The sequence below is a fragment of the Cetorhinus maximus genome, chromosome 25 (assembly GCF_964194155.1).
Source record: "Cetorhinus maximus chromosome 25, sCetMax3.hap1.1, whole genome shotgun sequence".
Classification (NCBI taxonomy): domain Eukaryota; kingdom Metazoa; phylum Chordata; class Chondrichthyes; order Lamniformes; family Cetorhinidae; genus Cetorhinus; species Cetorhinus maximus.
In genome coordinates this window covers 5055211-5082503 of record NC_135903.1, presented here as the reverse complement: position 1 = coordinate 5082503, position 27293 = coordinate 5055211, and the positions used below count along the sequence as shown (strand labels likewise).

General features: G+C 42.1%; 2 protein-coding genes across 4 annotated transcripts; one reads left to right on the top strand and one right to left on the bottom strand.

Moving 5' to 3' along the window:
- The first annotated feature begins 54 nt into the window (after positions 1 to 54).
- Positions 55 to 3730, top strand: LOC144667829 (uncharacterized). Of its 3 annotated transcripts, none has more exons than XM_078529329.1 (3): positions 55 to 1318; positions 1660 to 1835; positions 3602 to 3730. In XM_078529329.1, exons 1-3 carry the CDS (start codon positions 1201 to 1203, stop codon positions 3617 to 3619), a joined length of 312 nt encoding a protein of 103 aa, XP_078385455.1. In that variant the 5' UTR covers positions 55 to 1200; the 3' UTR covers positions 3620 to 3730. The 3 variants fall into 3 exon arrangements, with proteins under 3 accessions (XP_078385455.1, XP_078385454.1, XP_078385456.1); XM_078529328.1 differs by having other exon boundaries at positions 3599 to 3725; XM_078529330.1 differs by lacking the exon at positions 3602 to 3730 and adding an exon at positions 3405 to 3513.
- mrpl10 (mitochondrial ribosomal protein L10) lies at positions 2226 to 15050 on the bottom strand. The gene is made up of 5 exons (XM_078529327.1): positions 14976 to 15050; positions 10668 to 10837; positions 7966 to 8130; positions 6247 to 6391; positions 2226 to 4317 (listed from the first exon to the last, which is right to left on the bottom strand). Exons 1-5 carry the CDS (start codon positions 15010 to 15012, stop codon positions 4055 to 4057), a joined length of 780 nt encoding a protein of 259 aa, XP_078385453.1. The 5' UTR covers positions 15013 to 15050; the 3' UTR covers positions 2226 to 4054.
- Positions 15051 to 27293: the final 12243 nt, after the last annotated feature.

Sequence of the window (27293 nt, the reverse complement as noted above, 5' to 3'; positions counted from 1 at the left end):
ACCCCCATCCCTGGAGCCATTCTCGTAAATAATTTTTGAAGCGTATTTATAATTTGCAAGATTTATTAAAATTGTACATCCACATTAACTGATATCTCTCCATAACATGCACTGAAATAAATCCTGGCATCGCCGCCAGTTCAGTCATATTCAATCCTGGATACTAGCATCTATTTTTGGAAATACATAAGTCAGTTAGCATCAGTAAAGTTTAAAGCAAAAGAAAAATACTACAGGTGTTGCAAACCTGAAATCTTTCTTAAATAAAAGAAAATGCTGAAAATACTCAGCCAGTCATGAGATATACAAAGTTAATATTTCAAATGAATGCAGGCGCCCTCTTACAATTCACAGCTGCAGCTTCAGGCTCCAAGGAAATCCCACAGGATCAGATTCTCCTTAGGGGTTAACAGCAGAAATGATGGAAATCTCTCCCATGAAAAGAGGGAATCTCAAAGCTTGGCCACCTGCAGGTGAGTCAAAGCTCCAAACTCCAGTCCCTCTCCTTCCCCCAGTGCCATGTGTGTGTCAGGAGGCTCATTCGAGTCACATGTTCTCCCTAACCTACAGGGGATCCAAATTCCGATGAAGCCCCTCTTACAGTTCCAATTGGGGGTGTTGCCTCTTTAATGAGATATAAGATGAAACCTGAAGGATTAATAAAGGTCAAACTGATTGGAAAAAAAGCAAAATACTGCGGGTGCTGGAAATCTGAAATAAAAACAGAAAATGCTGGAAGTACTCAGCGTCTGTGGACAGTGGCAGATCTCCCTCAGTGCTACACTGAGGCTTCAGACATGATTCTTCTCAGAGCTGAAGTCTCTGGAGTGGAACTTGAACCTAGAACGTCTCAGACTGCGACACAGAAGGGGTGAGATCGAACCAGCCACCCAATGTGCCTGTCGTCAATTGCCTTGAAAGTTTCCTAATGTTGGCACACCATTCTATTTTCCAATTACTCAACCTGCCAATTTTATCTAGTTCCATTTTTATCTACTTGAAATGAGCTTTTTCCTCCCTGATAATCCTTGAATTGTCCCCTCTCCTTTGGAATTTTCATATATTGAATCTAATTATCTTTGTTCCCTATTTTCTGGAGTTCCCAGTTAAATTTTCTATTTGTATCATTTCCTTATATTGGATATTGAGAAATAGCTGACTAGATAATTGTTATGAATCTCAGCAATATATAAATGCAGCATGTGTATCAGCTTGGAAATAGCCTCCCACACTTCCACCTTAATCTACCCACTGAAAACAGTTCGAGAAGACCAGCCACTGACAAGTGAAGATCTCCTCAATATGAATTCTGTCACCGGTAAGTGTGTGTTTTAGCGACCTGTAAGGACCAGGTTATTAACAATCGGTTTTATTTATTCCCAAAAAAGAAAACTTTTTGTAAGTAGTTATAGCGCCTGTTTCATTGGCCTGGCTTGTGGAGACGTGACCGCAATAGAGGATACATCTGTTGGCAAACAGATCGGAGGAAAGGAGGCATGAAATAGAGGAGAGGTGATCAGTGAGGGAGGGAAGCAGAAAGAGAGAAAAATCTGCAGAGAAACAGAGAGAGAGAAAAGGTTAGAAATCAAGCGCCGGGCTTTCGACACATTGTTTAGTCCCATTAGTCTGTTAACCACAGCCTCAATCTTCCCCATGCAGCTCTCTGGATGCTCTGCTCGGTGCTGAAAGCAAGCAGCCTCTCCTGGGCTGCTCCAACTTCGCCCTTGGAGATTTCAGGTGACCAGACGCCGCCGGAGTTCCGGGACGGACTGGAAAGAAACAAGGATTTTGTCTTTCAAATCTGGAATACCATTCAAACTCTGCTAGAAATGCACGTGAGTAAAGCCAGACTCCAAGCCCCCATTGGGTTGTTGCGAGTTCCCCTGCAAGTTACACACCGTCCTGACTTGGAACAATATCACCGTCCCTTCACTGTCACTGGGTCTAAATCCTGGAACTCCCTTCCTTCCTAACAGCACTGTGGGTGTTCATACAACACATGGACTGCAGCAGTTCAAGAAGGCAGCTCACCGCCATCCTCTTGAGGCCAGTTAGGGAATGGGCAATAAATGCTGGCCTAGCCAGCCACACTTGCATCCCATAAACAAATGTAAAAAAAAAATTAACCTGTAATAATGCTATATTGATTACTGGAGAATACATGGGACACCCTCCACCTTCAGCCATCCCTTCCAAAAAATAGAAGGTAACATGGTATGATCAGCTTGTACAGGCTAAAAGTATTTCATCAGGTTTATTAACAGGTTAAATAATTATATAGAAACAGGTCAACACAGCAAAAATCATAACATTTAATAAAACAATAATTCAACTAGAATCAGTCGACAATTTAATATATTCTTTAAAGAGCATTTTTCTACATCTGAAAAGCAAGTTTTTTTGATGAATCAGATTGCCTTCCGGTAGACCTTCAAGTTTCCATATTTCACATGGATGGCACAAATTCCAGTTCATGTATAGAATTCAGATCTCATGCCAGAGCTAAATCTGAGCAAGTACAGGTAGAGTAATCCAGTCAGTCGCATTCTCTCACTCTATCCTGGTAGCCCTGCAAGTTTATTTCACTCAAGCACCTATCAAATTTCCTTTTGAAATTATTGATCATCTCCACTTCCGCCACTCTCACAGGCAGCAAGGTGCAGGTCATTACCACTCTGAGTGAAAAAAATTCTTCCTCACATTCCCTCCTGTATTTCTTGCACTAAATTTTAAACCTGTGTCCCCTTGACCTTGTACCATCAGCTAATGGCACCACTGTTCCGCCAAGTGGCCATTTCTCCTGTGTACATCAAGACAGAGAGTCAGCAGGTCGTGGATTACTACTGTTACATGACATCCATACATAGGCACTTAACGAGCATGACTTAACATACAAAAATCACCAGCAGGAACAGTGTCTCCATTTTTCTCCTTCTAGCCTGGGGAGGGGCAAGTGCAGAAATTTAATTCAGTTATAACATCTCTGCTGAAATCAGCAAACTCAACATGGAGCAGGAATCAAACTATGTCCTACTTTTTGACTGGTAAAACTGAAATGTACACAGGAGTCCACCGTATTAATGTGCATAATAGAAATCATTTTATCTTACAGCACTGCTGCTTGCCTTATATAGTATTTTAAACCTCCTGTGCATTACCATACAGAATCCACTTCCAAAATTCTGAAAGTGTCAATCAAACCAGGCCCATCATGGATTGCAGTGATAGTCTGTAACACATTTAACAGTATTAGAAGATTGTTATATTTTCTAGCTTTTGTGTTTTATTCCAATCGGGCTATGCAAAATTCAACAGCGTCATTTCAGAATACATGTGATGAAACAAACTGGCCCAGTACATTTGCTTAACTTGTGTTCTAACATCTCACCCACCATTACCAACAGGATCATAAATAGGACATGAAACAGAAAATGCTGGAAAATACACAGGAATCCCCAGAGAGAGAGAGAGAGAGAAGTATTCCATTATAGAATTCAAAACAATAATATTCACGTTCTGGGACAGACGCTGGATTGTGCATTTCCAACAATTTCAGTTTCAGGTACCCAGTGTTTCGCTTTTTCTTTTCATCCCACAGCAGGACAGCCGAGGAAATTAACACTGGCAGCGCCAGTCAATGTAAATTGTGGAGCCAAGTTCCACAATTGGTCCTCTTTGAATTGGGACTGGAACACTGATCAAATTATACCTGAAAAATGAACGTAAGCAGATGGGAGCTAATAACATGTATTTAGTTTTAACTGTATTATAATTTCCTAATATTCAAACTTTGCCTTTTGTTCATACATTCTGGGAACTGTTTTAATCTATATCCATGAAGAAGGTCAATCTTAATAATAACAGCACAGGCGATAAAAGTAATGCATTTGGAATGAGGGAGATGTGTACTGCAAAAACTGTTACTTTCGAAGAGTTAAACAATCCTTTGTGTCCCCAAGCATGGACAAGCACTCTGTTTTATTTCTTCTTCAATCCATTTAAACCAATAAACAGAGAGAAAGGTACTTTGTCACCCAGATAATGCCCAAAAGTCCTAAGATCCTTGACTCCCCCCTATTCCCTCCTGCTCAAGGTTCCCTGTCTCTTTCAGTCCAGTGGCAGCTTCACTCTGCTGTTTCAAGTACTGCTCCAATAGGGCAGCAAGGTGCATGGGGCCAGACTGTAGAAGTTGGCACGTCTGAGATGTCATAACAGTCAGGCCGCCCACAAGCTCGCCATGGATGATCTGCATTCCTGGGAGCCTGGAGTAATCAACCACTCCCTGTCTGCTGAAAAGTACATCTTCGATACAAGCCCCTGCATAGGAAGAGACAGCACGATTAACAGGGGCAAATTTTAGCACCTTCTATATACAGGCAGTCGTATATTAAATACATTGATGGGGCTGTTAACAGAAGATGGTGGATACAACACTGAAGTCAGAGGGAGGATAGAGATAGTCAGAAATAATTTTATGAAGATGACAAGAACAAGAACAAGATGTGACATTCTATCCACCTTCCTGTGTGCCTCAGAAACCTGGACAATAAATAAAGATCTGTGGAAGAAAATAGAGGCCTTTTGAAATGTGGTCACGAAGACGTATGCTAAAAATTCCATGTACAGACCATAAGACAAATGAAGAGGTGTTTGAAATTGCAAAAGCGAAAAGAACTCTTAAAAAGTAACATCCAGAAAAGTGTGTGTCAGTATTTTGGTCACGTGATCAGAGCTGAAAATCGACAGAGATTCATTCTAGAGGGCAAAGTGGAGGGCAGCAGAAAGAGGGGTCAACCTAGGGGTGGGATAACCAACATCAAAGAGTGGTTGCAGACAAGCTATAGTGGATGTGTGAGGATGGCTCAAGACAGGTGAATGTGACATCCCAGGTCAGCAGATCCACTGGCAGGAGCAGGAGTATTCAACAATCCATTTCTATCATTAGTCAACAACAGACTTAGAAATGATAGGAGAAAAATAACAACATGCATTTATATACTGCCTTTAATATAGTATAACATCCCAGGACAGATTATCAAACAAAAATCATTTAATATATTCATGACTGAGATAGACATATTTTTGAACTTTAGGGGAGTCAAGGGTTATGGAGAAAAGCTAGGAAAGTGGAGCTGAGTCTAAGCAGGTTCAATGCCTATTTCTGCTCCTATTTCTTATGTTCTTGAGTGGAACTTGACACCAAGCCACATAAGGAGAAATTAAGACAGGTGAGCAAAGGTTTGGTAAAAGCAGATTTTAAGCAGCGCCTTAAAGGAGGAGAGAGAGGTAGAGAGTGGGAGAGGTATAGGAAGGGAATTCCAGAGCTTTGGAGATAGACAGCTCAAGGTACAACTGCCAGTGATGGAACGATTAAAACTGGGGATGCACAGGGGTTCAGAATTGGAGCAGCACACAGATGCTGAAGGGTTCTGGAGCTTGAAGACTTTACAGAGCTGAGGGTGAAGCCTTGGAGAGATTTGAAGGCAAGGAAGAGAATTTCAAAATTAAAAAATGGCCCAACCAGGAGTCAATAAAGTTCAGTGAGCACAGGGATGATGGATGAAGAAAACTTGCTATGAAAATCCCAGTGGTGGGGAACTGCGAGAACCACAGGTACAAAGCACGATACTCTTATCACACAACACGTCTCGAATAACTCGCACACTGTATCCAAAAATGTTATTTGCAGTATGAAATCTATATAATTTACATCTGCAATGAATCAATACTAACCACTTCCGTTTCCTCTCTAGGGAGTCTGTTCCATAGACTCACCCACTGAAACATTGTTTACAAGTTCAATGAAGATAGTGAACAGTAGGCCAGCAATAAAATCAGAATAAACGTTTAAATGCATTTTATGCCTTGACTATATGTGACTGTGTCATGCATTTACCCTCTGGTCACAAAGGGTGGCAATCAATGTTAAGGAATATTAAAACAAGGGCTGAAATCCTCTACAATTAGACAGGTTTTGTTGGGATCCACTGGTCTATTCAGTAATCTGTCTTCTACAGCTTTTCACATTATAACAATGTAAGCATGAAATTTATGCAGACCTTCTTGAATACCATGTCATCTTCAGTCTAGTGACAAAATGCAATTGTTAGACCAAAGCTCATGGTTCCGTAAGAGAGAGTGTGCGAGCTAACGAGATGTGTAAAATTAAGTTTAAGAATCCGATGCAATTGGAAATTGTAAATAACTATCGTTCCAATTTGAACGTAGCTCTGTTATTGCTCTTACCCAGTAAAGTGATCTGAGTTGTACTGCGCACGATCTTCAGGAGCTCTTTAGCTTTGGGCTCCTTACTCACAACAATGATATTGTGACCAATAAACAAGGGCAACAGGTTCTTGTACTTGGTGTCTGTTAGATATGAACGCATGACCTGAGACAGAGAAATAATCAGTGACATTACAAGATGTGAACTTGAAATGTGCCATCACTGAGACCTGCACTTATACAGTGCTTCACAATATTAAAATACCACACGCTGACTTGATTTAAACAGGCAATATCTACAAACAGCAATATGGCGCATGGCCAGTTTTACTGTTGTCTGTGTCAGCCTTGGCTCAGTGGTGACACTTTTGCCTCTAAATCACAAGGTTATGGGTTCAAGTCCTACTCCAGAGACATGTGCATGATTTGGTCTCAATTCCCTGTGAGCAATGCCACTGTGGGTCAACTGGAAGATTTTTCATCTTTAAACTTGGAATTATTTTTATTAATTGATAGGAATTGGGTGTCACTGGCAAGTATTGCTTATCCTTAATTGCCCTTGAACTGAGTGGATTGCTCGGCCATTTCAGAGGGTAGTTAAAAGTCAACTGCATTGCTGTGGGTCCGGAGTCACATGTGGGCCAGATCAGGTGAGGACGGCAGATTTCGTTCCCTAAAGGACATTAGTGAACCAGATGGGCTTTTACAACAATCAATGATAGTTGTCATGGTCACCATTATTGAGGCTAACTTCATGTTCCAGATTTATTCATTGAATTTAAATTCCACCAGCTGCTGTGGTGGGATTTGAACCCATGTCCCCAGAGCATTAGCCTGGGCCTCTGGATTATGACTGGGATTGGTTGTACAGCCCAGTAGATAGGTGCGAAATAGGACCAGATTGATCCATTGTGACACTGTACACTAAACGTGAATAAGAATGCTCCAATCCATCCGAACTAAAGCAAATATCTTTTTTTTTTATTCCTTCATGGAACGTGGGCATCGCTATCTAGGCCGGCGTTTGCTGCCCATCCCTAATTGCCCTTGAACTGAGTGGCTGGCTTGGCCATTTTTAGAAGGCAATTAAGAGTCAACCACATTGCTGTGGGTCTGGAGTCACACGGTGGTCAGGCCAGGATGGTAGATTTCCTTCCTTAAGGGAAGGCGAACGAGATGAGGTTTTACAACAATCCATTGCTGGTTTTATTTATTTTCTATTTTATTTAATTAACCGAATTTAAATTCCCCCGTTTGCCATAGTGGGATTTGAACTCATGTCTCTGGATCTTTAGCCCAGGCAGCTAGATTACCAGCTCTCTAACATAACCACTATGCTTCCACACCCAGTATGTGGAATGGGAACTGATTTTCTTTTCGGTTTGTTGTCTGTCCCCATCTTCCCATGGGTGCAGTGCCACATCCTCTTTACCTGATCCAAATGTTATTCTTCACACTAACTGAGGTTACATCTGTAAGTGGCATTAGAACCAAGTCTTCAGCCATCTGCACACGTGAGCCTAGTTAGGGTCATGTATGGAGAATATCCACTGAGACAAAATAATGGACAGGCACCAAGTGGAACCTCCAAGGAGAGTTGACACCTTCTGAAGAAGGCAGGGGCAGGAGGGGGTTTAAAAGAGAAACTCAGTTAAGAAACAAACACTGCTCACCAAGCTGCTGCAATTCTATGAAGGGCGTTAGCTAGAATGATGCATAGGATGCAAAGTTAAGAAAAACCTGGTTAGGGAAGAATTTCATGCGAATGTCGTGTTTCAACAATCGATGCCGGAGAAGCCTCAGCTCATCGGAGGTGATGGAGTTGCTCTGGAAAACGGCAATCATTTTATTCTCCCTGAACGTCACTTCCACATTGCGCCGCAGGAGCTTTTCTAAACCAGATGGCTAAAGGAGAGATTTACACGAACATTGTTATACACAGCATTGCATTGACTAAGGAAAACAGTGAAATGCTGTTACCCGCACGGGAAAAAAAACAGATGCTTTTGTTAACGCCCAGCAGTGGGTCTTATGTAGCGCTAGAAATAAAGCAGCTCAACATGCTGCCCTCTTGAAACTGCAGAGATTACGGAGTACTCACAGGGCTAACAGGCCAACTGTTACCCTCCTAGGCACCAACTGCTGGCAGGCTTTTCGACCATGGGCAGAGTCACAGCCAAGTCCAAACCTTTCCTCCTGCGAAATCTGCGGTAGTGCCTCTTCCATCAGAGTTACCGGGTAGGGGTCAGTAAGGAGAACCCTGGCTGGCCTTTCCTCCCCCTATTCCAAGGGCAATGAGGCCAGTCACCATACTCCTACCACCTAGCCAGCTGCCCCAGCACAGAGTAGCTAACTCAGCTTACACCAGAGCTTTATTTTGGAGTCTTCCTGGTCCCTATGACTGAACTCCACATTGAAGAGATGATTTATCAGCTGCATCCATAAATTAGGATTTTATCAAGTTTTCATTTGCTGTATATGAAAATGGACTGTTATCAGCAAAACTGTTAATAGTTTTTGCTACTTGAGATCATTACATTTGTGGCTCACACAGGGCCTCTGGTGGTAGAAATCAAGTACTGCAATTGAACAAACACAATATCCCACATTATTCTTTCTCTGACCAATTCTAAAGTAATAAATTCCCAAACAAATCTCTTTGGAAGGAAACATTTTTTATTTTTCAGGTCTCGTGAAAAAGACTAATGGCAAAGGAATTCAGATTGCCCCAAGTTCAAAGTCTAACAAATATTAGGCACTTTTCTCAACTTTGTTTTCAAATCTGTCCTCGCCCTCACCCATCCCCCTTATCTCCGCAATCTTTTCCAGCCTCGCGGCCCTCCAAGATATCTACACTCCTCTAATTCTGGCCCTTGAGCATTCCTGATATTAACTGATCCACCACTGATGGTCATGCCTTTAGCTGCTAGGGCCTTCAGCTCTGCAATTCTCTTCCTAAACCTCTCTGTTCTCTAATATGACACTTCTTAAAATCTACTTCTTTGACCGAGCTTTTGGTCAATGGCCGTAATATCTCTTTACGTGGCTCGGTGTCAAATTTTGTTTTATAATGCTCCTGGGAAGTGCCTTGGGACATATTGTTGTTAAAAGCGCTATATAAATACAAGTTGTTGGTTCCTAGAATATGCAGAACGCGATTTATTCCAATCCTGCGCGGACTCTCATTAATCTATTATACTGATACTTGTGTTTCTGTTGCTTTAAATTCACTGACTGCCCACCCATCGTTAGCATTTTTCCTGTCCTCAGGACGTCCCATGCATTCCTCTATGGCCACCCGAGAGCCCACTGGACTGAATTATCAGCCTAGGTCATGTGCTCAAATCTGGAATGGAAGTGAACCCACGACCTTCTGACTCAGAGGCAAAATGCTACCACGGAGCTAAGGCGGACTCCATAGCTCCTCCTTCCATCACTCCTCTGCTGTCGCTGGGTTAAAATCCTGGAACTCCCTCCCTAACTGTGCTGCGGGTATACCTACATCACATGGACTGCCACAGTTCAAAGCTGCTCAGCACCAACTTCACCAACACCACTAAAGGTGGGCAATAAATGCTGGCCTTGCCAGCGACGCTCACATCCCATTAACAAATAAAAAGTAGTAAATGTGCACCCCTATTTTTTGTACTGGGACCGTGGGTGGATGGGGTGGGGGAGGGTGGTGGGATGATAATGTGCTATTCACAAAGTTATGGTAACTGGCTCTCTCCCCATCTTATAGAAGAAACTGTGGAACAGAATTGATTATTATGATTAGGCACGTTAGCACATGGACCCCACTAGTTTCTACACTGCTGAATCTATGTAATGGTTATCTATGGGATCCAGTGGGTCAGTGCTGAATCTTAGCTTGCGATACATCAGATTTCAGATTAATATCTGGGGGTTTTCACTTAATTATAGTTTGTAGCAAGTTTCATAATTTTATCTGTTTGGAAGTTGTTCTTGTGATTAGCAATCTTACTGAAAAGAGCGAGTGTAGATTATGTCCAGCATAACAAAAGGAATTTATTGGGCCAATGATCTTTCCTTAAACCATATTTTCTTACAATTTTTTTATTAGTCTATAAAATGTATTTGTATGAATGAAAGTTCCATAAGGAACTTGTCTTCTCTATATTGAATATGTTTTGCTGCCAAGGAACATAAGTATTCGGGCCCCAGCATCTGTGAGCAATAGTACAGGAGATATATCAATGACAGCGATGTTCTCTTAGCCCAATTTGCTCTTTGTCAAGAATCAAGGGAAATCATGTGCAAATCTGCACAACCCTTGGTGGATCCCTGCCAAGAATGTCCACGTCACACATATAAACCTTCATCTATTAAAAAAAGTATATTTACTGATTCAGGCTCTTTCCTCCACTGCTACACACAGTGCAGAGAAGAAATGTCAAAAGCCCAAAGCAACGCTCATTCACCTCTTGGACTTCCCGCTTCCTTGGATTGATGCATCGTTCTGGGACGGCGGGCTTCGGGGGGATGTATTGTGTGACAGCCAGCAGCTTCTGACGGAGGAAGTGCATGGGTTTGCGGTGGCGAGTCACGGCCTTGGATCCATGACGCACAATCTGCTGGGGCGGAAACCATCCTTCAAAAAAAAACAAAAACACTTGGGTTTAGCCAACACCTCAGACTCTTAGGAAGTTAAGCGCCGGCAATTCAAACAGATTTTCTTCTCGCTCTTCTCGCTGCAGCGCACACTCACTGAGATGCTAACCTCACATCATCCAATCGTGCGATTGGTCTTAAGCTGAGAACAAGAAATTCCTCATAGGGAAAGAAGGAAACTTAAGAGAGAAGTCATTTCTTTGGTCCTCTTGATTCTTATTTCAGAACAGCATTGTCACAGGTCTAAGAATAAACAACTGGCCATGTTCTTGGCCACAGAAGAATGCAGAATGGAGAGACCAGAAAAGAGAGAAGATAACTCCCAGAACTATTTTTAAGGATAAGGTGTTGAACACACAATGGCCAAAATATTTTGAAAAGGTCTTAATTATGGAAATAGTAGCATAGTAGTTATGTTACTAAATGAGTAATCCAGAGACCTGGATTAATAACTCAAACTCAAAATCCTATATTGCTTAATATCTCTGGATAACAAAAATCTATCATTCTCAGATTTAAAATTAACACTTCCAGCATCAATTGCCATTTGTGAAAGAATAACTGTCACACTTTCCTGCCTTCAATTAGTGCAAAACTGAGGATCTTTTGATTGGTTAGGTTACAGTGCCTGAGAAACCCCCTGAACTAATACAACCATATTCTGTGCATCAAGAAAAAGGCTTGCATTTGTATAGCATCATTCATAACCACAGGATGTCTCAAGATACTTTATAGCCAATGAGGCACTTTTAAAGTGTGTTCACTGCTGCAATGTAGGAAATACAGCAGCCAATTTGCACACAGCAAGCTCCCACAAACAGTAAAGATAATGACCAGATAATCTGTTTTTCATGATATTGACTGAAGTTAAATATTGGCCAGAAAATCAGGGCTAACTCCCCTGCTTTTCTTCGAAGTAGTGCCAACTGCCTAAGAAAGACGGATCAAGTGTAACCTGATTTTTGGGTACTAAAGAAACCCTAAGGAGTATGAGGATAGCGCAGGAAGGTGAGATTGGGGTAGCAGATCAGATTCATTGAATGTCAGAAGAAGCTTGAAGGGCCAAATGGCCTGTTCCTGCTATTTCTTATGTTCTCTGGGAAAAGCCTGGAAGCCGTTCCACTGCATGAGGGGTGACCCTGGAGGATCTTCTAGGATGGCCGAGTGAATTAGGTTTGGCTGAATGGCCTTCCTCATCCCAGTTTATCCTACTCATTGATGTCAGCCGCGGCTCAGTTGCCAGCACTGTCGCCTCCGAGTCAAAAGATTGTGGGTTCAAGTCCCACTTTAGAGACTTGAGCACAAAAATCTAGACTGACACTCCAGCATAGTTTTGAGGGTGTGCTGTACAGTCTGTGGGTGGTTCATCTGAGTCTGTTTTCTCAAGTGAGGGCTTCCAAAAGGCATTTGATATAGTGCCACACAATAGACTTGTGAGGAAAGTTATTGCTCACGGAATGAAAGGGACAGTAGCAATGTGGATGCACAACTGGCTGAAAAATAGGAAGCAGAGAGTAATAGTCAATGGATATTTTTCGGGTTGGAGGAAGGTTTGTAGTAGAGTTCCCCAGGCGTCAGTGTTGGGACCCTTGCTTTTCCTGATATATATTAATGGTCTAGATCTTGATGTATAGGGGAGAATTTCAAAGTTTGCATATGATACAGAGCTTGGGAGTGTTGTAAACTGCGAGTACAGTGTAGAACTTCAAAAGGACATATACAAGTTAGAAGTTCAATGCGGAGAAGTGTGAGGTGATGCATTTGGGTAGGAAGAACATGGACAGACAATATGAAGGGGTGAAATTTTGAAGGTGGTGCAGGAGCAGAAAGACTTGGGTGTATATGTGCATAGATCATTGAAGGTGGCAGGACAGGTGGAGGGAGCATTTAATAAAGCATATAGTATCCTGGACTTTATTAATAGAGGCATAGAATACAAGAGCAAGGACGTTATGCTGAATTTATATAAGACACTCTTTAGACCTCAGCTGGAGTATTGTGTACAGTTCTGGGTGCCACATTATGGGAACGCTGTGAACACATTGGAGAGTGTGCATAAGAGGTTTACAAGAATGGTTCCAGGGATAAGAAACTTCAGTTACGAAGATAGATTGGAGAGGTTGGGACTGTTCTCCTTGGAGAGAAGGCAGCTAAGAGGAGATTTGACAGAGATGTTCAAAATCACGAGGGGGCCTGAACAGAGTAGATAGGGAGAAGATGTTCCAGCTCATAAAAGGATCAAGAACGAGAAGGCACAGATTTAAAGTGATTTTCAAAAGAAGCAAATGTGACATGAGAAAAATCTTTTTCACACAACGAATGGTTCAGGTCTGGAATGCATTGCCTGGAAGTGTGGTGGAGGCAGGTTCAATCAAGGCATTCAAGAGGGCATTAGATGATTATTTGAATAGAAGCAATGTGCAGGGGTACGGGGAAAAGGCAGGACAATAGCACTAAGTCATAATGTTCATTTGGAGGGCCACGTCAGACATGATGGGCCAAGTGGTCTCCTTCTGTACCGTTAAAATTCTGTGCTTCTGTGAAGTGAACGTAAAAGATCCCATGGCACTATATTGAAGAAGAGCAGGGCAGTTATCCTTGGTGGCCTGGCCAATATTTATCCCTCAATCAACATCACAAAAACTCCATTTCAACTAAGAGTTGTTATGATCCCAGCTAAGGTTACCCCTGGACAAGCCTGATCACAGAGTGGAACCCAGCTTGATAGATCATAACGTTTAATTTGTTTAGATACGTGGAGAGTGGCCATTGAACAGAGTCACTGGAGTCAGCTAATGAAAAGAATAAAACATTAATTAAACAAGAAAAGATGAACTATATTACAATACTCCTTCACCCACAAGTATACCTTTAGATATATACAGATTTGTAAGGATAACACATGTTTCAAAAGCTATACTGCTATACTATATGTTATACTCTAATGTCCTCAGTAAGTACACAGTCCATGTAAACCAAAAGGCACCCTGTGGTCAGGCACACCACACTCTGAAACCAAGTGACAGATGCCACCTCAACCAGACGCTATGGATCTCTAATCAACAACCGCACTCTCCCCTCCCCCCAGACACTTGTCCCACCATGAGCCAACCAGTCTCACTGAACTCCATCTTTCACACGAGGGTTTCCAATCTCCACTCTCCAAGAACTCGCTTTGGAATCTTCTCCCAAATTGACGCTTTCTCTCAGATGCCTTCTGCAAGGGTTCACCTCCAGGGTGTGTGGGAAATCTGCTCTCATTCTGCAGTTCCCTCTCCCAATGTCCAGTCTCCGTGGAGTCCTGGCTTCAAACTGAACTCAAAGCTGCTATTTCTTTAGTCCTTCTGTCTGTGGGAGGGACCTGCCTCCCTGCACCCCCGTTAAAAGCTGGCACCTTTTAAAATGAAACTAAAACTCAATTTGACCTTTCTTAACACACGGATACAGAAATACAAACCAAACTTAAACATTAAAGCTAAACCTCATTCCTAACACCCACAAACGCCAACATAACGTACTCAAACTATTTCTATTTCCTAACAGACCCATATCGGATTTGAAACGTTAGCTCGGCTTCTCTCTCCACAGAGGCTGCCAGACCTGCTGAGTTTGTCCAGCATTTTCTGTTCTTATTTCAGATCTCCAGCATCCACAGTATTCTGCTTTTAACTCAGTTCCCTCTAAAACAGCCTAGCAGGACCACTCAGTTGCCAGACCCGCTGACGTTTCGCTGCGGCTTCGGCCTTTATCACAAGAAGAAAACAGGTTATCCGGTCATTTATCACATTGCTGCTTGTGGGATCTTGCTGTGCACAAACTGGCTGCTGCCGCGTTTCCTACGTTACAACAGCGGCTCTGCTTTGAAAGCGCTTCACTGGGTGCGAGGAGCTTTTGAGGCGCCCTGAGGTCGTGAAAGGTGCTATAGAAATGCAAGTCTTGCTTGCTCATCGCCCTTCCCAATGGCAACAGGGAGATGCGCCTAAAAGGGAGAAATATTAAACGCTTTGGTCTGGACACCGCATCAGGGCTGAAAAAAAGAGGCTGAACATTAAATCTGCCTCTTCTCCTTTTCACGTTCTGCCCGTTTTCTTTTTCTTTTCTCTGTTTCACACTCTCACCTCCGGAGCTCAGCAGCCGCCCGCACAGCGCCGCCATTTTCACCAGCACCCCGCAGCAAACCGGCACCCGATTGGTCACCGCCTCCCACGCCCCCCCCCCCCCAATCGGAGAGAAGCATAGAGCCGACCAATCAGAGAGCCGAACGCTGGGCCCCCGCGCCTACCCCGCGCCTGCCCCGCGCGAGGGGGAGAGGGGCCAATCAGAATGAAAGGTGCGGCAGCCCAATCACCAGCTGGCTACAGCGGCCCCCACTGGACTGGAGGTCTATGCTGCATCATCGTGCGCAGCGTCCCTGTTGCCAACCCTCCAGGTCTGCCCTGCAGTCTCCAGCAATTAAAGATTAACCTCCTGCACCATGTTCCCGGAGAGAGAGAGAAAAAATCAGTGCCATTAAAAAGTGCATTTTATTTTCATTGAACATGTTTGCTTATTTATCATATTTTTAAAAATCAGAGGTGGGGAAAAAAAGGCTGATTGGGCAGAGCATTTTGAGGCAGGAACAGTGTTGAAACTTCCAGAAGTACAATCACCCAGAGTTGGGAACCTTACTGTTGAGCTAATGACTAACCACTGTTGAGAGTGTTTGGGAGAGGACAGGATAGATTTGGTCAAAGTGCCTCTCCACTAAGAAACAGCCCTGCTAACACCAGGTTGAAACATGAAAGATGAGTCAATGCAGCGAAATTTGATTCTGGGAAGGAATAAAAACTTTTAGGGTGGAATTAGACCAGGGCAAGAAGAACAAATATCAAGAGGTGGGGAACTATGCAAATAGTTATATGTGTTAAGTCTGATTTGCAACACACAAAAGCTGAAAGGGGCACCATTTTTAAATTGTCAGCTTGGCTGAATGGTGCTGCTTGTCGTCGAAGGGTCTGGTATATACAGGGGTATTATGGGACTGAGTACAGAACCACCCACACAGTGTTGTAAGCAAGCGCATGACCTAGACTTAGGGTCATTGTGGCGTTGGCCAGTGACCTGTTAAGGCCTACGATGGAGATAACTCCAGCCTGTACTAGTTGTATATAGTTAGTAGTTGATAAAGACTCGGTGTTAATTTACAGAAGACCATGAAGACTTCTTTAATGGATACATTCAGTAACCAGCACTATCCCAACTATCCTCTGCTGAAGCAGATTTACAGGGCTCATTTATATCATTGCTGTTTGAAGGACTTAGTGAGTGTCATGAAACTATTAATGTGTATAATATTTTGGAAAATATTTTTCTTTTAAAATAGGTTTAGTTTGTGTGTGTGTCTTAATTGGATTAAAGCCAGCTAGTCTGGGTGCTTTGATATGTACTCGTTTTGAGATGTAAATAGAGAGGTAGAGTTTGGATTTTTTGAATAGAGCATTCAAGAAGTGGGGTGAAAACTGAAGTCTAACTAGCACAAACCAAGCAATATGTTTATATTACTAAAAAAATTGGAACTGTGAAAAGGGTTTAATTGTTAAAAGGTGGACTTCAAAGAGGTTGGTGATATAATGAGAATTTACATTCAATGGGGCGGTAGGTATAACTTCAGCAGTTTTCAGGTGTGCAGAGCAGAGGCAATATAAGATCAAAAGGCTCCAACTGTCTTCACAGGAACCAAAGTGAAAAGAACCTCATTTTGAATTTGTAAGATGAAAATGCTTTGCCTAGGGTTTGGTTAATTCTATGGGTTGCTGTTGCCTTAATGGAGATTAGTTTGGGAATTTATTAAAAGTTATGATAGTAGTAATTTGTAGCCATGTGTATATATATTTTAACCTGTGTAAATTAATAAAATGTTTGATTTAGTTTAACATAAAACCTCGAGAACTGGTGGTCTGATTCCTGAATTTAGAGTCACATCTCAAGCATAACACTTAAAATTATAGGTTATGACAGTTGTTTCAAGTTTCCCTCTGGGATTTTTAAATAACTCAGCTTTACCAACTGCATCGGTCATAACAATTGGGGCTCGTCCGGGATAAATTATATTTCTAATTCCTTGATTGGTTAGGAATTGTTGAATCTTACGCTTATGAGTACGAGAGGCACTTTGAATTCAGGAGTTGGTGAGATATTTTAGAAGTGGTGAGAATGCAAGATGGCTTTGGCAATTGCTGAGACTTGTCTGGGAGTAGAAAAGAGAATTCTAATTGGGTTGGAGAAAATAACCAAAAGTAAGTTAATGGAGTTGGCAAATAAGTTAACATTGGGGTTACCTGAGGGGGCTTGGAAATCAGATGTAGTTAAAAGTATAACACAGCATCTACAGTTGGAAGTGAAACCTGAGACTAGTGAGTCACAGCTGGAGGTAGTGAGACTTCAGTTGCAAATGAAGAAGTTTGAATTAGAAGCAAAGGAACTAGAAATTGTGAAGATGGAGAAGGAGGAAAGAGAGAGAGAAGAGAGAGAGAGAAGAGAGAGAATCCAACTGAAAATGTTGGCAGTTAGAAAAGAGATGTCAGTAGGTGAGGAAGGATTTACCTCTAAAGTAGAACCCAGTGGAGCTATGTTTAAATTTGTACAAGCTCTTCCAAGGTTTGAGGAAAAATATATTGAAGCATTCTTTATTTCATTTGAGAAGCTAGCTAAACAGATGAACTGGCCACAGGAAAACTGGAGGTTATTATTACAGTTTAAGCTGTTAGGTAGGACACATGAGGTATATGCTTTGCTTTCAGAAGAAATGTCAGTGAATTATGATGTGCTGACAAAAGCTACGTTAAGTGCATTTGAGTTGGTTCCTGAAGCATACAGGCAAAAATTTAGAAATATGAGAAAACTGCCTGGGCAAACTTATGTTGAGTTTGAAAGAGTAAAACAAAATAATTTTGACCGGTGGATACGAGTGTTAAATAGAGAGACAACCTATGCAGCTCTTAGGGAAGTCATTCTTTTTGATAAACTTAAAGATTCAATCCCTTTGGTAGTGAGAACTCATGTGGAGGAACAGAGGGTTGATTCTGTAAGACAAGCAGCAGAGATAGCTGATGATTATGAGTTAGTTCATAGAGCTAAACCTTTTTCCTGTCACGCTTTCAAATTGGACAAGGATAAAAAGTGGGAAGGTGAAAGGAAGGTGGGTAGTCAGGGAAGACAAAGTGTAGCTGGAAGCTCCCAGGAAGTTTTTTCTCAGAATAAAAAGGAAGGTGCTGAAGGTAGAAGTGACATTTGAAAATTGAGGTGTTTTCATTGTAATGAAGTGTGGCACACAAAGTCAGTGTGTTGGAGGTTGCAGGAAAAATCTGTAGGAATTTTTGGGGAACAGAAATGCTCTGGAAGTAAAAGTGCTGTGGGTTCTGAGGTTCAGGCACAAGAGAAACCAATGGTTTGAGTACAGGTGAAACAGGGAGAATCAGTGAAAGGTAAAGAAGTGGGAATATGTTCACAGGTAACTCAAGAGAATTCTGGGGAGCAGGTTGTAGAAATGTTTAAAGATTTTGTGTGTGAAGAGAAAGTCTTTCCATGTGTACAAGGTGGAGTACGTAAAGATGTTAAATTTTAAGAGACACGGGCTAGTCAATCCTTAATGTTGTGGGATAGTGATATTTGTTGTTCAAAGGGAGTGTTGCAGGAAAAGGTCATAATAAGTGGGCTTCATGGAGATGCTAAATCTATTCCATTGTGGAAGGTAAATTTAAAGGGCAAATGGAAGACAGGTGAAGTTATTGTTGGAGTGGTGGAAAAATTGCCAATTGCAGGGGTTCAATTTATTCTGGGTAATGATATAGCTGGATCGCAAATGTGGGTGATGCCTAAGGTAGTTGAACAGCCTGTAGAAGTGTTTTCAACAGAAGTGCTACAGAAGGAACATCCTGGATTGTTTCTTGATCGTGTTATAATGCCCATAGGGAAGAACAAAATAAACAAGATAAGCAGGCAGTTCAAAGGCAAGAAGAAGGTGCCAAAATCCAATTAGCTGGCATTGTATTTGATAGAATCGTTCAGGAGGAAGGAATGCAGGACAGTTCAGTTAAAATGTTTAACTCAAGAGGTTAGTGGAGTTACAGAAAAATGATTTGCAATTAAAACAGTTATATCAGAAAGCTAATTCAGAAACCAAAGCAAAATGTATTACAGTATGATGTTATCTTCAAGGGAATAATTTAATTAGAAAGTGGCAGTCGGATCATGTCTCAACAAATGAAAGCTGGAGGGAGGTGCATCAGGTTGTTATCCCATTAGGGTATAGAAATGAGATTCTGAGGATTGTTCATGAAATTCCAATGGGGGGACATTTAGGAATTAGGAAAACATGGGAAAAGATAGAGGTATTATTTCTGGCCAGGGTTGCATGGGATATAGTCAAATCCTGCAGAACCTGTCATATATGTTAAGTAACAGGAAAACCACAAGCAGTGATTAAGCCGGTGCCTTTAATTCCAATACCAGCATTTGAAGAACCTTTTACCAGGGTCATGATTGATTGTGTAGGACCCCTCCCTAAGACTAAAAGCGGGAATCAGTATTTATTGACAATAATGGATGTGTCTACCAGGTTTCCTGAAGCGATACATTTAAGACATATTACAACTAAGAAGATTGTGGAGGAGTTAATTCATTTTTCACATGATATGGTTTACCTAAAGAAATACAATCAGATCAGGGGTCAAATTTCATGTCACAGCTGTTTAAGGAAGTAATGAACAGTTTGGGGATAAAACAGTTTAAATCAATAGCTTATCATGCAGAGTCACAAAGAGATTTGGAAAGATGGCATCAAACTTTAAAAACTATGGTAACCGCATACTGTCAGAATTATGCACAGGAGTGGGATATGGGAATTCCATTTTTGTTATTTGCTATTAAAGGCGCTCCTAATGCATCGACTGGTTTTAGCCCTTCTGAACTAGTTTATGGTCATGAGGTAAGGGGACCACTGAAATTGATTCATGAGAAATGAGTGGGTCAAAATTCAGAAACTGGATTACTTATCAAATTTCAGGGAAAGATTGAACAGAGCATGTGAGTTGACTAGGGAACATTTAAAGATATCAAAGCAAGTGATGAAAGTGAAAGCAGATAAGAAGGGAAAAATTTGCAGTTTTGTTTCTGGAGAGAAAGTACTAGTTTTGTTACCAGTTCGAGGTGATTCATTAAATGCAAGAGTTAGTGGGCCTTACAGGATTGAAAAGAAATTGAGCAAAGTAAATTATTTAATAAATACTCCAGATAGAAGAAAGAAGCAGAGGGTGTGTCATGTAAGTATGCTTAAAGTACTTTGACAGGGAAGAGGAACAAAAAGAGGTATTAGTGATGGTGGATGATGAGGATAAGGCAGAAGTGCAGGACTCTGAAACTGATTTTCCTCTAATCAAATTGGATAATGAGGGGATGCTTGAAAAAATTTAAATGCAATATTGAGTTAATCTTCCAAGCAAGTGTCAAAGTGATTTGGAAAAGCTATTGCAATTACACAAACTTATTTGCGGAAATAAGTGGGGAAAGACGCATTTAGTTTTACATTATGTGTGTATAGGAATATTGTCTTCAATAAGGCAACAACCGTGTAGATTAAATCCAGCAAAGTTATCACAAGTGCAAAAAGAATTTGATTTTATGCTTCAAAATGACGTCAAGTCTAGTTGCAGTAACTGGAGGTCGCCTATTGTACTGGTACCGAAACCGGATGGAACACAAAGAATGTGTGTGGACTATCGAAAGGTGAATACGGTGACAAAAACAGATTCATATCCTATACCATGGTTGGAGGATTGCATTGAGAAAGTGGGACAATCGAAATTTATCACAAAGATTGACTTGCTAAAAGGCTATTGGCAGGTACCATTGTCGGAGAGAGCAAAGGAGTTATCAGCTTTTGGTAACGCCAAGTGGACTATATCAGTTTAAAGTCATGCCATTTGGTTTGAAGAATGCACCTGCAACATATCAAAGACTGACAAACAAAGTAATTACGGGTCTAAGCAATTGAGCAACTTATATTGATGATCTAATTGTTTTCAGTCAGACATGAGAAAAGCATTTACAGCACCTGGAAGAATTATTTACTCGACTACAAGAAACTAATTTCGTGATGAACTTGGCTAAAAGTGAATTTGCAAAAGCAAAAGTTACGTATCTAGGCCATACCATTGGACATGGTAAGGTGGCTCCAAGAGATGCGAAAGTCAAAGCTATCATGGATTTCCCACTGCCTACAACAAAATGAGAAGTTTTGAGATTTCTGGGCATGAGTGGGTCTTACTGGAAATTTGTACCAAATTTTAGCCATGTGGTTGCTCCACTGATTGAACTATTAATAAAGAACAAGAAGTTTCAATGGACACTGTAGTGTCAGAAGCAATTCAATAGTTTGAAAACTGTATTAACTACAACACCAGTGTTGGTAGTACCCAATTATGCCAAGTAATTCAAGTTGGCCGTTGACGCAAGCGATATAGGCATTGGGGCCAAACTGTTACAAGATGACGACACTGGAATTGAAAAACCGATAGGGTATTTTTCACGGTAGCTGAATGTATGACAGAGAAGATATTCAATGATTGAAAAAAAGACTTTGAGGTTGGTGTTGGCATTACAGCATTTTGAAATATCATTGTCGTTTGAAGGACTTAGTGACTGTCATGAAGCTATTAATGTGTATAATATTATTGGAAAATATTTTTCTTTTAAAATAGAGGTTTAGTCTGTGGGTGTGTCTTAATTGGATTAAAGCCAGCTAGTCTGGGTGCTTTGCTATGTACTAGTTTTGAGATGTAAGAGAGATAGAGTGTATTTGCATTTTATTGAATAGAGCGTTCAAGAAATGGGACGAAAACTGAAGTCTATCTAGCACTTACCAAGCAATATGTTTATATTACTAATAAAATTGGTACTGTGAAAGGGGTTTAATTGTTAAAAGGTGGACTTCAAAGATGTTGGTGATACAATGAGAATTTACATTCAATGGGGGGTGGTAGGTATAACTTCAGTAGTTTTCAGGTGTGCAGAGCAGAGGCAATGTGAGATCAAAAGGCAGCTGTAAGCCTACACTGCCTCCACAGGAACCAAAGTGAAGAGAACCTCATTTTGAATTTGTAAGGTGAAAATGCTTTGCCTGGTGTTTGGCTAAGTCCATGGGTTGCTGTTGCCTTAATGGAGATTAGTTTGGGAATTTGTTAAAAGTTATGATAGTAATAATTTGTAGCCATGTGTATATTTTAACCTGTGTAAATTAATAAATTGTTTCATTTAGTTTAATGTAAAACCTCAAACTGGTGGTCTGATTCCTGAATTTAGAGTCACATCTCAAGCATAACACTTAAAATTATAGGTTATGACAGTTATTTCAAGTTTCCATTTGGGATTTTTAAATAACTCAGCTTAACCAATTGCATTGGTCATAACAGTGGTGTGCAAATTGGCTGCTGAGCTGTGTGTTCAGGGTAAGGACTTCAGCACGTAGCTGAGCTGACACTTCAACACAGTACTAAGGGAGGGCTACATTGCCAGACTTTGTCTTTCAGTTAAGATGTTGTTTAACACAGAAAATCCGATGTTTTTTTGAAAAAGAGCAAAGGAGTTCTGCTAGTGTTGTGGCCAACATTCACCTCTTAACCAGCTGCACTCAAACAGATCAATTGGTCATTTATCTCATTACTCTTTGTGGAACCTTTCTGTGTAGCTGGAGGGTGGCTTCAGTTCTGCTGCTATTATGCTGGAGGAAATGTTGGCACATCGTAGAATCGTTATAGCAGAGAAGAAGGCCATTCAGCCCATCGTGTCCATGCTAGCTCTTCTAGGGAGCAACTCGTCCTGCCACTCTCCTGCCCTCTCCCCACATTCCGGAACAACCCCCCCTTTTCAGATATTTAGAAAATATTTAAAATGTAGAAAAACTTATGGTGCAGAAGGAGGCCACTCTGTCCATCGTGCCTGTGCTGACTGATAAACAAGCACCCCCCCCCCACCTCAGCCTAATCCCATTTCCAGCACTTGGTCCATATAGCCAGGTCATAATGTTGGAAAGTGTGACAACAATCTGGAAGATTTAGGTGGGATACCAGAGGACATCCCACTCACTCCAGTCCTCAGGAGACAAGGTGAGGGAAGCAAAATCGACAGAGAAAATTGAGAAGGAAAGGTAACAACTTTCAGGTGAAATTTGGCGGGTGGATACAGAGTTCACTGCTATTACAGAAGAGGTCCATCCAAATGGCCATTCTTTATCTGTGAACAGAGACAGTGAGTGTCAATGAGATATTCAACTGTGTAAAGCATCATAGCTGAAGCTGCCTTCGCCTGTTGTCCACGTACACAAGCTTTCCAGCAAGTGTCCTTGAGTAGGGGTCATTGAAATGGGACTTGTTGCTGATTGTTCCACTCCCTAGGTCAGGAACACTGAGGTCAGTTGTTGTAGCTCCATCACTGCCCTTGGCTGACTCAATCTTTTTGGTTCAATGGCTCAGTTCCACACCAGGCGAGAGACAAGCTCAGAGCTACTGAGAGATCAGCCATTTATTGGCTGTCAGAGGGAAGAAAAATGGGACCGGTAAACATTTGAACCAAAGAAACCTGATTTTCATAGAGATAAAAACAAAAAACTACTGCGGATGCTGGAAATCCAAAACAAAAACAGAATTACCCGGAAAAACTCAGCAGGTCTGGCAGCATCGGCGGAGAAGAAAAGAGTCGACGTTTCGGGTCCACACGACCCTTCAACAGAACTGAAGCATAGTTAGAAGAGGGGTGAAATATAAGCTGGTTTAAGGTGGGGGGGCGGGGGGGGAGAGAAGTTGAGGGTGGGGTGGTTGTAGGGACAAGCAATCAGTGATAGGAGCAGATAATCAAAAGATGTCACAGACAAAAGGATCAAAGAGGTGTTGAAGGTGGTGATATTATCTAAGAAAAGTGCTAATTAAGAATGGATGGCAGGATACTCAAGGTACAGCTCTAGTGGGGGTGGGGTGGAAAGATTGATAAGGTATTAGTTGTAGATTTAAAAATAATAGAAATAGGTGGGAAAAGAAAAATCTATATAAATTATTGAAAAAAAAAACAAAAGGGAGGAGGGGAGGAAACGGGGTGGGGATGGGGGGAGGGGGAGTTTAAGATCTAAAGTTGTTGAATTCAATATTCAGCCTGGAAGGCTGTAAAGTGCCTAGTCGGAAGATGAGGTGCTGTTCCTCCAGTTTGCGTTGGGCTTCACTGGAACAATGCAGCAAGCCAAGGACAGACATGTGGGCAAGAGAACAGGGTGGAGTGTTAAAATGGCAAGCGACAGGGAGGTTTGGGTCTTTCTTGCGGACAGACCGCAGGTGTTCTGCAAAGCGGTCGCCCAGTTTGCGTTTGGTCTCTCCAATGTAGAGGAGACCGCATTGGGAGCAACGAATGCAGTAGACTAAGTTAGGGGAAATGCAAGTGAAATGCTGCTTCACTTGAAAGGAGTGTTTGGGTCCTTGGACGGTGAGGAGAGAGGAAGTGAAGGGGCAGGTGTTGCATCTTCTGCGTGGGCATGGGGAGGTGCCATAGGTGGGGGTTGAGGAGTAGGGGGTGATGGAGGAGTGGACCAGGGTGTCCCGGAGGGAACAATCCCTACGGAATGCCACCAGGGGGGGTGAAGGGAAGATGTGTTTGGTGGTGGCATCATGCTGGAGTTGGCGGAAATGGCAGAGGATGATCCTTTGAATGCGGAGGCTGGTGGGGTGATAAGTGAGGACAAGGGGGACCCTATCATGTTTCTGGGAGGGAGGAGAAGGCGTGAGGGCGGACGCGCGGGAGATGGGCCGGACACGGTTGAGGGCCCTGTCAACGACCGTGGGTGGAAAACCTCGGTTAAGGAAGAAGGAGGACATGTCAGAGGAACCGTTTTTGAAGGTAGCGTCATCAGAACAGATGCGACGGAGGCAAAGGAACTGAGAGAATGGGATGGAGTCCTTACAGGAAGCGGGGTGTGAGGAGCTATAGTCGAGGTAGTTGTGGGAGTCTGTAGGCTTGTAATGGATGTTGGTGGACAGTCTATCATCAGAAATTGAGACAGAGAGGTCAAGGAAGGGAAGAGAAAACCTGATTTTCCCCTATTCTGTTACTTGCTTCAGTTGGCCGGTAGGTGGTGCTATTAACTGAAAAATGCTGCAGTTAATTGACAGCATCCATCCTGCTGGAGTCTGAGAAAGCAAGGAACAGGAAAAAAAACCATTGTGCATATCAAACCCACTCCTTCCATAAACCATGAGCACAAGATAATTACATATGAAGGAATCCATCCAGCTCATCCATCCAGAATGGCCCTAAAGTTCAACACAGGCATAATGGGCTCCTTCTGTGTTGTTTTCCACAAAAGCCCACTTAAAATAGCATCCAATCCATATATGATTCCAAGATTTTCTCTTCTATAACCTTTTATCCAGGAGTCAGTTCAATTATTGAGCAGTCTTTGTACAGAGGATCTCCTGATAGTAATTCCAAATAGGCCAATTTAAACCCATGACCTGATGTTTTACTCTGAAAGTTTAATGTAATTCTCCAGATTTTTCTTTTTCCCACACTATTTATAATCGTGCACGTCTCTATAAGATCACGTCTCAGATATTTCTTTTCAAGGCTGGAAAGACCGGGTTTCTCCAGTATTTTCACATCTCTGAGACCTCCAGCGCTGGAGTGGCTCCTCTCTGCACTGCCAGTGGTGCTGGCTGTCACCCTGTGTCAATAACTGGACACAGTACTCGAGGTATGTTCTGATCAGAGAGCCATACAGACAGATCGTGACTTCCTCGGACCTGTGCTGTACGCTTCTGACTATAGAATCGATTTGTTGATTGCAGCTTCACGTTTGAAGCTCCAGGTTTTACTGAGATTCCTCCGACTTTTACAGCTCGATCTCTTCCTCATGGTGAAGGGCCACACTCTTTCCCAGTGTAGACTGACTTGCTCTGGGTTTCCAGCATTCTCGCTCTTTGTTTAAGATCAGTCTTCTCCCCACAGATTAAAATTGAACCTGGTATTTTTTTGGTCTTAAGAAGATCAAAAATGTTTGTGATGTTGCATAATTTGTTTTTAATATCTCTCTCAGAGCCAGCTGTAAGTACTCATGAAACCTATAATTTCAGGGGACCCTGGATGGCAGTGTGGGTTACAGTCCACTGACAAACACTACAGCCTAGACTTTTTCAAAGGCAATTAAGAATCCTTGTCAGCAATGCTCTTTTCCCATGAATGAATAAAACAGGTGTCAAGCATTGGACTATAGCGTAATGGTGGTAGTGCATTACAGTTCACTCAGGGAGCCTGGGTTGCTGTGGCAACATACACTTTTTACATTCACGTTGTAGTCTGGAGCTATGGATAGTGATGGTAGACGCTCCAACTTCCTTTCCATCACATGGCTGACCAGGAATCTCTCCCGCTGTTACCACCTGCCATCGGCATGTGTCGGAAGGATTTGCAGGTTGATGCTCAGCCAGTTTGGCCACGTTACAAACACACTTTCCTTGGGCATCAAAGCCTGGGTTCGGACTCAAAGACCTTCTGGCTCAGGGATAGGGATTCCACCCACGGCGCCACAAGAACACCGTTGGGCAATAACATTATAGGCGGTTCTTGAATCAAGATTGTAAATCAGCCTTTTGTCCAACTGCTTCATTTCATTTGAACACCAAGTACCACCACCCCCATCTTTTCATTAAGTTCTTCCCTGCATCTCCCAGACATCTTCTGATCAGATCTCCGCCCTCCTGTCCAACTTGGTGGTTTTTGCACCAAACTACTTGTCCTTCCACATGATAGTTTCAATTTTACTGAAGTTCTTCCTTTCGTCTTCTTGCCCTTTGCCAACCTCCACCTTCCACATAAACTCCCTCATCCGTGCTAATAGCCACCCTGCCAATCACGTCATCACCCTTACTGTCTCAGGGTGTTCAGTGGGTGGGTTGCGGTATCGGAACAGAAAGAGTAGGGTGGGTAAGTGGAGCCATAATTAACCTCACTGGAAACCCCCAAAACTCCTAAGGTATCCCTGGCCTTTCTTATCAATACCCACCGTACAATCTTTAAAAATCATCATCTAGCTTGTATGTTATACTGCGTTAAGTTGTTGGGAGGGAGTAAGTTTTGTGAGCACCCTGAGAGAGATCTCAAAAATGATTTGCACAACACCTGATAGATTTTTGGTGTGCTTTTCAAGGCCAGAAATAATACCAGCTTCAATTTTTGGTCTGTGGTGAGCAAACTGATCTTAAAAAAAAGACTGAATACCCTGCAAGTTCGTAGCAGGTCAGTCTGCATCTGTAAACAGGAAAGATAAATTCACACTTTACTCATAACCTTTTGTCATAGCTGAGGGATCAAGTTGTAAAACTCTATCTAAGTTCTAGGAAGGGTGGTGGAGGGTAAGGGGGCAA

Excerpts from the sequence above, each read along its gene's own strand:
- mrpl10 (XM_078529327.1), bottom strand. The coding sequence starts at position 15,012 with ATGGCGGCGCTGTGCGGGCGGCTGCTGAGCTCCGGAG. Across the intron at positions 6,392-7,965 it reads TGAAATTCTTCCCTAACCAG|GTCATGCGTTCATATCTAAC; the intron begins GTTTTTCTTAAC and ends TCTCTGTCTCAG. Across the intron at positions 4,318-6,246 it reads AACTCAGATCACTTTACTGG|GGGCTTGTATCGAAGATGTA; the intron begins GTAAGAGCAATA and ends CTTCCTATGCAG.
- LOC144667829 (XM_078529328.1), top strand. The coding sequence starts at position 1,201 with ATGTGTATCAGCTTGGAAATAGCCTCCCACACTTCCACCTTAATCTAC. Across the intron at positions 1,319-1,659 it reads CAATATGAATTCTGTCACCG|CTCTCTGGATGCTCTGCTCG; the intron begins GTAAGTGTGTGT and ends TTCCCCATGCAG. Across the intron at positions 1,836-3,598 it reads AAACTCTGCTAGAAATGCAC|CAGGACAGCCGAGGAAATTA; the intron begins GTGAGTAAAGCC and ends TTCATCCCACAG.